The 10,040-nt window shown below is 29.9% G+C and overlaps 1 protein-coding gene across 2 annotated transcripts; it reads left to right on the top strand.

Moving 5' to 3' along the window:
- The first annotated feature begins 1,381 nt into the window (after positions 1 to 1,381).
- LOC108340144 (MLO-like protein 12) lies at positions 1,382 to 7,694 on the top strand. Of its 2 annotated transcripts, none has more exons than XM_052877875.1 (14): positions 1,382 to 1,664; positions 1,877 to 1,934; positions 2,150 to 2,319; positions 2,613 to 2,729; positions 5,024 to 5,084; positions 5,219 to 5,307; positions 5,502 to 5,576; positions 5,773 to 5,861; positions 6,017 to 6,066; positions 6,268 to 6,308; positions 6,416 to 6,589; positions 6,717 to 6,752; positions 6,814 to 6,942; positions 7,121 to 7,694. In XM_052877875.1, exons 1-14 carry the CDS (start codon positions 1,545 to 1,547, stop codon positions 7,583 to 7,585), a joined length of 1,674 nt encoding a protein of 557 aa, XP_052733835.1. In that variant the 5' UTR covers positions 1,382 to 1,544; the 3' UTR covers positions 7,586 to 7,694. The 2 variants fall into 2 exon arrangements, with proteins under 2 accessions (XP_052733835.1, XP_017432855.1); XM_017577366.2 differs by having other exon boundaries at positions 2,099 to 2,319.
- The last annotated feature ends 2,346 nt before the right edge of the window (positions 7,695 to 10,040 follow it).

Raw genomic sequence — 10,040 nt, 5'->3', positions numbered from 1 at the left:
AATAAAAAATAAAATATGATTTTTGTTCATAACTATAATTTGTTAATTAATTGACGGATGAAGCTTTTTAATGCCCTCTTCCTCATTCTAGGTGAGTGTTGGTTGATTATTAACATGTTTTAAGTGCATATTAGCCATTACAAAGAAAATTAACTCAAGATTTGTTCAATTGGAGTGAAACATCAATTCTACGAGCTAATAATGGTTCATCCAAAAGTCATGAAATTAAAGTGTTTTAATTGACCTGCTATTAATTAAAGTCATATATGAAAAAGGCCAATTGGAACGTGTCAAACTCCAGGGTGAGGCTGCTTCCAAATTTTATATCTGTCAAAGTCATCAAAGGTTACTAATATCAAGTATCTTTCACAATTTAATCACAGTCTAAACTCTACATAATTGTTTCCATCTCAAAAAATTTATATTATTTATTTAAATTACTTTTAATCTTTAATCTTTTAAACTATATGAGATTATTGGATCTATCAGAATAGTAATATTTTTACATTCTGATTCAATATTACCTGTTTAATTTGTTTTTTCTCATTTTTTCTAATTGAGTATTCATGTAATTTGCTTAATTAAATTCCAATACCAATTTAAACCTTCCCTACTAAAAGGCATCCACAGACAAACTTAAATTCTCTATCTTCATTTTGTTAGAAATGTCGCTCACAGAAAAATTACTTCAAATTTAAAAGTATTAAAACTAGTGTTCAATATCTAGAACACTTTTCTCTTAAATAATAAGCAACGTTTGTATATAAGTATTGTCATATTATTTGCACTGATAATAAATTTACCAACTATGTTGCTTAACTTTATGTAAACTACAACTGAATTCCACTAGAGATTATATAAGCTTTTAATAAATTTTAACTCGATCTTAAATAAATGTGTAGTTATAAAAAATTAATAGTATCAGTTTGTATAAAATAACTCATGCTTCACCTCTCCAACCTCCACATGATCATATATATGTATAACCAACAATTAACAACCAAATATATTTAAATTTTTCAAAAATGTAGCCATATAAACTTCTATTGATTAGTCCATAATCATAGATTATTGGAGATTAGTCAATGTGTGTTTGGCTGTACCTGGCCAAGATTTTGCAGAATTGAAGCATCAAAATTAATTCATCATTTGACAGCTCTGACGGCTTTGAAAAAAAACCAAATTAAGCATTGTGTACGGTGTACTTTGTTCTAAGATTCAACCATAAAACAAAAAACATATATGTTGCTTGTGGGACTAATTTATTAATATTTTTTTCTTGTGTTAGTGGCAAATCCATTCCCTCTTCTATTTCACTACCACACATCATCTCTATAAAAAGATCACAGCACATGTAAGACTCACCCACTTCTACTTGGCACAGTTCTTCATTCTTCACCAAAATCTTGCCCTAACTTAACCCTACTGTCATATACTATCATGGATATCTATGCTTACACATCACAGTTATAGTTTCGTCTTCTCTTTTTCTCAAGATCTTTGGCAGAAAGTGAAGAAAATTAAGGAATCAAAGGCTTGTTCTTATGGAAATAGGAGAAGAAAGATCCCTGGAAGAAACTGCAACATGGGCTGTATCAGTTTTTTGCTTCTTCTTTCTTCTAATATCTTTGATCATTGAGGGTAGTCTCCACAAATTGACTGAGGTAATGTTCAGAATTCCAATAGAAAATGCATTCAAAATTTCAATAAAAGTTTGTTAATGATATTAAAAAGAACTTCTGATTATAAATTCTTTAAACACAATTCCAGTATATATAAGAGAAAGAAATTATAGCTTTAAAATACGTGTTTTGGTTCATGGTAAATATTTAAAATTGATTAATTCTGACCTATAGTTTTGGTGTATATGCTCCAGCTTTTAAGGAAAAGGAAAGGAAAATCACTAGGGAGGGCATTGACTAAAACAAAAACAGGTATGTTCATCTCTGGAATTGACTTTGTTATTAATTATTATCTTCTATCTGCAACTTGCATGCATTAAGATGGAGAGTTCATTATTAGTTTTATGAGAAACAAAAACAACTGTGATTTTGATGAAACGCTTATGAATTTGGTATTGTTGCTGGTTGAATCATAGAAATGATGAAATTCGGTTTCATGTCCTTTCTTCTCACCATCATGTCGGAAGTGCCAATATCGAAAATATGCATCAACAAGGATGTGGCAACATATTTTCTGCCATGCAAAGATGCTGCAGAATTAACAGGGTTATCAGCTACTCATACATCACCCTCAGAATTTGACGTAGCTCCTGCAACAAACGAATCTGAAGTTGAGGTCAACTACTGTGAAGCAAAGGTCAAACAATTTAACTTAATTATATTTGTTAATCATTAAATTTTAAATTTTAAGTGTAATTCAATTTTAAGATTTACACCCATTTATTTATTTTAAATTCGTGACATAGAATTTTCAATAATCAAGCTCCTTAAGTGTGTAGATAAATAAATATATAAAAAAAAAGTGCAGAAGATGTTTTATATCCATTCATCAAACACATACCGTAAGTCAAATGCAAGTAATAGCATAATATTTAATCATATTATTAATTAAAAACTATAAAATTAAAAATTTGTTATGATGATGTGCAGGGTATGGTTAGTTTAATTTCAAGTGATGGAATCCTGCAACTGAATATATTCATCTCCTTTCTGGCTGTGTTTCACATCTTGTTCTGTACATTGACAATGTGCCTCGGGAAGGCAAAGGTATGTCCACCATTTTCAATAATTTGAAAATATGAAGGAAGAATTTGTCTACCCATAGCAGTTTTCATAACACGTAACCTGAAACCTGAGAAGAACCATACACTGGCTATATATAGTAAAATTTTCAACATTATTTCTTATATCATTATCAGCATATAAATTCTAGAGTGCGATTACTATTTACTTAGTCAGAAGTACCAACTGTCCACCATTACACCTAAAGCAAAAGTTTGATTATTCTCTTAATATATATTCTCTCCTTTTATTTAATTTATAAACACAGATTTATATTTCTAAAATTGCATACACTAATTTAATACTACTTATTTAGAATTTAATTAACAATTGTATCAATTTAACCAAAATATTGTACCAAAGTTAATCAAAATATTGTGGTATTGAAAAAAATTAATATATCATATGTCCCCATTATAATAAAAAAAATTGAATTATGCAACCAATTATTTTAACTTATTTAATCAATTAAATTTGATTCCATACACAAATACTGTCATAATTGATTTTTTTTTATATTATCATGAGGTTGGTAACAATTTAATTTATGTAATATTTGGATATATTATAATTAGCATATTGGTTATTTAACTAACAATTATACTAGTTTAAACAAAATATTATACTAATTTAACCAACATGTGGAAATATAGAATATATGTAAGTAGAATTATTATAATCCCAAGTTAAATTACATCCAAACAACAATGATGATTAAAAATGGCAGTACACAACTAAGTTTATTCTTTATAATACCCATTTTTTATTATTGTATAATGTGCAACAATATAAATTGATCAAAGAGCACACAAATGTGAAACTCAAAATTGATTTTGCTTTAGAGACCAAGAAAATCTTACATAAGCTATGTATATATATCTTTGTTCGCATCTCCATTTTCACCAATTTGTTTCAACTAAATTACTTCAAAGACCGAATGGGGTTTGACTGTGATTAAATGATAATTTTCCTTTTGGAATATATAACCAATGTTTTCATTTTCTTTCTGATTTTTTAAAAATAAGTTTACCATTTAGATTTTTTACAATTTTTATATAAAATTTTCAAAATAAAAGATTAAATGAAAATAAGATGATGACATTTTTATAATGGAAAGCAGGAACAATAAAGTATCCTCTCAAACTAGACATCCCATGGTTAAAATGAATTTTCATTTTCAATTATAAATAAAAGTATTGATACAACTAATTCTTCACTTTTTATACCTCAAAATCCATCCTAATTTTAAAGAAAGTATAACGTGTTTCCTTTTCTGATTGAGGGATGGATAACAGTGCAATATTTTGCTTAAAATAACACGTAGAGGTTAATTTTTAATGTACATGAGATAGATATTTTGAACGAATGATATAGGTACTATGAGAAAATATAGGAGAATCTAAGAAGGAAATATATGTAAATATATTATGTAAATAGGTTGAAGCAAATAGGAGGATCTAAGAGGAAAATCTATGGTCATATATTCTACAAATAGGTTGCAGCACTCCAAATACTTCATTATATATATAAATATTTATTTGTCGATAAAAAGAACTTGTGAAATATTTAAATTTATATATTCATCTTAAAATATAAAAGCTTTATAATTTTCATATAGGATGATATATAGGCATCACAACAAACCTATTAAGGGTAATCATATTTTATAGTAATAAAAACTATTGGAAATTTGAAGTGCAAATTTAAGTTGTACACTAATTAAAAATGAAAAAAAAATAAAAAATCATACAAAGAACCATAAACTTATTATCTTAAGTTACATTCAAGTTTTAGAATAATTATTCATTATAGTTATATACGACAGATACTGACACGCACATTAAACCCAACACATATATAGACACTTACATGTGTAATATCTAAGATTTATATGTTCAAAATCATTTACTCAAATATAATAATCTAAACATATTATTATCTAAAATAAAAATTAATCTAGTGCTTCTATCTAATATCTAAAAAGTAAAAAGTAAGATGATATAACATTTGTTGTTTATTTCTATATTCATAATGAAAACTTATGCAAACAAATTAATGTTTTTAAAGTGTCATTGTGTTTCATTTTATTAATATTATGTTAGAGTTATGTGAAAATTATCTAATAGATAAAAAGGTATCTTTTAAATTAGACACTTAGTCGAGTATCGGTATTTTATACATGTTGAGTGTAGGTAAGAACCATTATTTTAGAGACATGTCCTAGCTTGATAGTATTAGTTCAATCCACAATTGATATTACTATTTTTTTTTATTGACAGATGAGAAGATGGAAAAGATGGGAGGAGGAGACTCGAACACTGGAATATCAGATAGCTAATGGTGACCTAAGTTCTTGATTTATTTGTCATTGTAGAGAAACTGTACTTAGGTTTTACAAGAAAATTTTATCAAATGACATTCACTGTTACATAGTGTTATTTACTTTCATTCATCCTTAAACTTTCCTTTTGCAGACCCAAGAAGGTTCCAGTATACAGGTCAAACAACAATTGGAAAACGTCATTTGAATTTCTGGAGTTATCATTCTCCCTTGCTTTGGATGGTAAGTGAAAGTAAAGGAAAAATTAGATGTAATAGTTATCATTCTCTCTTTCTATTTAATGTCTTCCCTTCATATGATTTCTGATGTTAGAAGAAGTTTAAACAAGTAAAAGATCTTCAATTCTGATGTTAAATATTGCTAGAAAACCATCCAAATATTCACCTTATTGATTAAAAGTTATGTTGGTTCTATAGGTTTGCTTTATTCGGCAGTTTTATATCTCAGTCTCAGAAGATGATTACTATACTCTACGAAATGGGTTCATTGCAGTAAGTGAAAATCATCTATACCAAGTCTCTTACTAGGAATTCATGGCACTGTTTGAGCATCAAGAATTTAGACAAAATTTACTGTTTATAGGTTTTGGCTTTTCTGGAACGAGCCTCATTATAATAAAGTAAGTTATCAAACATTCTTATTCCCTAGTGACACCAAACAAGGCTTTTTTCTTTGCTGAAATTGCAGGCTAATGTTTCTTTAGGCAGCAATTTCAACTTCAAGAAATTTCTTTCCCGAACTTATGATGAAGATTTCGAGAAGGTTATGGGAATCAGGTATTTCCTATGATCAAATCAGAAACAAGGTTCCTAGTCTTGTAAACAACCAGTTTCTTCCACCTCAATATTTATATAGCAGATTCTTGTAGTTACAAAAGATTAAATTTCAAGGTCGAAAAACTCACAAACCCCAGCTTTTGATGCTCTTGCAGGATTTGGATCTGGATTTTCTCCATACTTTTCATCTTTTTTAGTGCACATGGTATGACATGTGGCATTAATATCTCCCTAGTATACACAGCAAGTTTCTCTTTTAAATTATATAATCAAACTTATAAACAATCTTTTACATATGATTTCTTGAAAAGTTTATCCAAACAAAGACTACAGTTTTATGGGATAAAAATAATTTCTTTTGCAACAAACCATCAGTGTTTAACAAATGGTTTCGTTTTTCTTGCAGAGTTCTATAATTACTACTGGCTTCCATTTATTCCACTCATGGTACACTTTATCTATTTCACACAATATTGTTCATCCCAATAACAGACATGTGATTTTTATTTTTTTGATTTTGTCGTGACTTGTTTTCATTATGTTTTGTATTTAAGGTTGCTTTACTAGCTGGGACAAAACTCCAAGTCATAATAACAAAGATGTGTGTAGATAGTTGCAAGGCAAACCCAGTGATCAAAGGAAGTCTACTTGTTACACCCAGTGATGCCCATTTCTGGTTTCATAGACCTGAATGGCTTCTGCATTTACTCAAGTTCATCCTTATCCAGGTAGGTATATATTATAACAAACATACCATCGATGGAATCATTAAAAGTATCATCATGAACAATAGATGAAAAGGATTTTGCTTATGTTTAAACATCCTAATGAGTCATCTGTTACTGTTTTTGACAGAACTCCTTTCAACTTGCATTCTTCACCTGGACTTGGGTAAGTAATGATACTCTAGAGAAGTTTATTTTTTTGTGCTGATAATACTCACAAACAACAGTATGAATTTGGTCCAAGGTCTTGCTTCAATAGAGAAAATGAGGACATTGGCATAAGGATTGGAATGGGTATAGCTGTGCAGCTTCTTTGTGGTTATGTCACCCTTCCCCTTTTTGCACTTGTTACTCAGGTAAATATAAATAAGTCCTTTAGATATTCATTTTACTTGCTGTTTAATTTGTCAATTATTACGTAAAATTTACATGTAACTGATGCCAATATTAACAGGGGAGGAGAAATATTATTCACATACTTTCATAGAATCTCTTAGTAAACATGACACTCACATTACATTGTCATTGTGTCAGATGGGTTCTAGCATGAGGAGAGAAATTTTCACTGAGAGTGTTTCTATGGGCCTCAAAAATTGGCACAAAAGGGCTAAACAATCTCTGCAGAACAAATCAACCTCAAGAAAACACTCAGATTCTTTGCATTCCAAAGGAGGTGACAATTCAGGAAGAGGAACAATGCATAGTTTGAACAACCCAGATATTGTAGTGGTCACAAACAACCCTTCTCCCTCTGATGAGGGAAAGAGCATTGCTCCCACCAACAATGAGCAAGATGTATCAAGTCCTTCGACTTCAGAAATCACAGCTACTGAGGCAGAGAATTCCAAGATCATCATCACCAGAGGAACCTATGACGGTGAGATCTCATTTGGTAGCAGCTGGAAGAATGTAGGAAGTAGCAGAGCCATTAGAGAAATTGTCTCAATAACTGAAGAAGATGACGCTGAAAAATTACCTGATCAATTTATCCATAGATAATACATATGTAACATGCAACATTTATGAGCCATCACTAAGAAACTTTAGTCCCTTGCTTATCCCTTGTTAAAGTGTCAACAACATCAATTACCTACTCTTTAATTTTCTACCCTTTCTTCTGTCTGCCTGAATTGAAAAATAACACCAGCAAGGAAAGTTCTCTCTCTTGTTCTAAGCACTGACTTTTCTCTTTCTCAGTTGTCTACTTTTTCTTGCATAGATGACACTTTTCAATTAAAGGGTAGAGAAAGAGACGATTGAAAGGGACAGGTGATTTGAATCCTTCATAATATACTAGATATTCATTGCATCATGTCAATAACTACAACTATTATTCAAATTGACCTAGCATAATTGAAATTTAGTCCAAATATATCAGTTTGTTTGAACATTCCAAGTTGGAAAGATATAAGTGGAATATATTCAACTGTAATGGGATATGAAGCATCTTAAGCTCGATTAACTATGTAATAAGAAATCAAATTAAATGTTCATTTATTTAGTTTAAGTAGAAATGTAAGATCTTTAATAATAGTTTTTTGAAAGTTATATAATTTAATTTATTTAATAGAAGATAAATTATTTGGATAATACACAACAAAGGATGTATTTTTTATTAGAGGTGTATTTTTAGCATTTATATAAATCGCTAAAATTTGAAAATATTTTTTAATTATTTTAATTGTTACAAAATTTATATTAGCTTGAGAGTTGGGCAAGGTGTATAATTTCAAATTTGCTAAATACTCCGTAATGCTCTCGTGAGTTTTTCATATTTCTATTTTTTTTTTTTGGATTCTGTTTTATTCTCTTTCTTGGGTCTATTTTTCTCTTCTAAATTTCAAAGTTCTTTCTCCTTCACCTGCATCTTCATTTGTTTTAAAATTGTTACGGGACATTGTTTTTGAGGATGAGACTTTCGAGGATCAATTAGTTAGAGCAACTACTTGTAGGTTCCTTCTTCTTCAACTACATCTCCATTTTTAGTAATTTTGCTTTGAGATTTGTGTTTTAACTTTTTTTCCTAGTATTGTTACTGTGACGGGTTATTTTGATTATGTTGTTTTGAGTTATTACTCGTGGAGATGAGAGAACGAGAGTTGAACAAGAGTTGTATTGGGACAACATTTGGTTTTGAAGTTTAAACAAACAATATAAAACGAAGCAGTTTTAAATATGCTCATAAAAGGAAAGCGATATAAATATCAAATGCTAGGATAAAACCCCTAAGTCTAAAAGAACGGGTATCTATACACAACAAGTCTGCAGACGACTTTCCAAGATAAAAGTCTAAACAGATAGGTCCAACTAGGATACAACATAAAAAATTGGATAGATAGAAACAACGATAGAAACAAGATTCCCAAGTCATCCATCAACATAGAAAAATCTTAGAAAAACAAGTAGGATAAAAGCTTCCAGACGCACACTAAACGATCCATAAGTCAAAGCGTCGAAAGAGATTTATGCTAAACGCATAAGCTATCTATACCCAAAGGTATTCAGTTAAACTCTAAAGAAGCAAAAAGGTGTCAAGACAATGTCTCTGACCAAACCGTCTATAACTATAAAAAAGGTTAAGAAAGAAAAGATAAGTGTTAAACGCTCAAGCCCTTAAAGGCAACATTTCAAAAAGTATTTACATCAACCTAGACGGTACCATAAGCTAAAATCTTTACTTCGTCCAACAATGAAGTTCCAATTTAACGCTTGGTATCATAGAAAAAAACTTTATTGATAAACGCTACCTCAACAGTAGAAAATTGAAAAAGCACTTTGTTGTTCTAAACAAGTATTAAATTTCATTAAATGCTCAACATTCAAAAATAACAAAAGAGATAGAAGATATTTGCTGAAATACTACACACATCCTGCTTCATCTGAAGTATATCAAAAGTAGACGATAGCTACAAAGAGACATTTACGGAATGTTCTTGTCTCTGGAGAACGTGACTGAGAAACAGTACACCCCACCTCTAGCAAAAACTGAAAATACCAAATAAAATACTAACTAAAAAGCCTCTTAAGGCTAAACGATAACAAACACACCCTTAGTAAAACAATAAATAAACATAAAGTCTTGATTCTTCTGAACAAACATTGAACAACATTAAATATCCAACGGTTGAAAACGTCAAGGTAAATAGAAAATAAGACATACTTGTTGTATAAACATCTACTCTACCTTGTGCAGGACAACTACTACAAGCGTTCATCTGTCATACCTTATGAAGATCAAATGCGAATGTTAGAAAGAAGAAGATATAAGAAGGATGATCCTTTCATCAAAATTTGTGCCAAATGAAAAGTCAAACCTGTTTTTGATAAAGCTCTGAAAAAGTGTATGCTTTGACAAAAAAACTTCATCTTACGACAAATACCTACACTGATAGCCATAAGAGATCTGTTGATAGGGAAAGCAATGTGATAACTGAACTCAATCCTTGTTATGTTA

This window comes from Vigna angularis, chromosome 5, assembly GCF_016808095.1.
Source record: "Vigna angularis cultivar LongXiaoDou No.4 chromosome 5, ASM1680809v1, whole genome shotgun sequence".
Lineage (NCBI taxonomy): Eukaryota > Viridiplantae > Streptophyta > Magnoliopsida > Fabales > Fabaceae > Vigna > Vigna angularis.
Note: the sequence above shows the minus strand (reverse complement) of the source record. Positions and strands in the feature narration are given on the sequence as shown.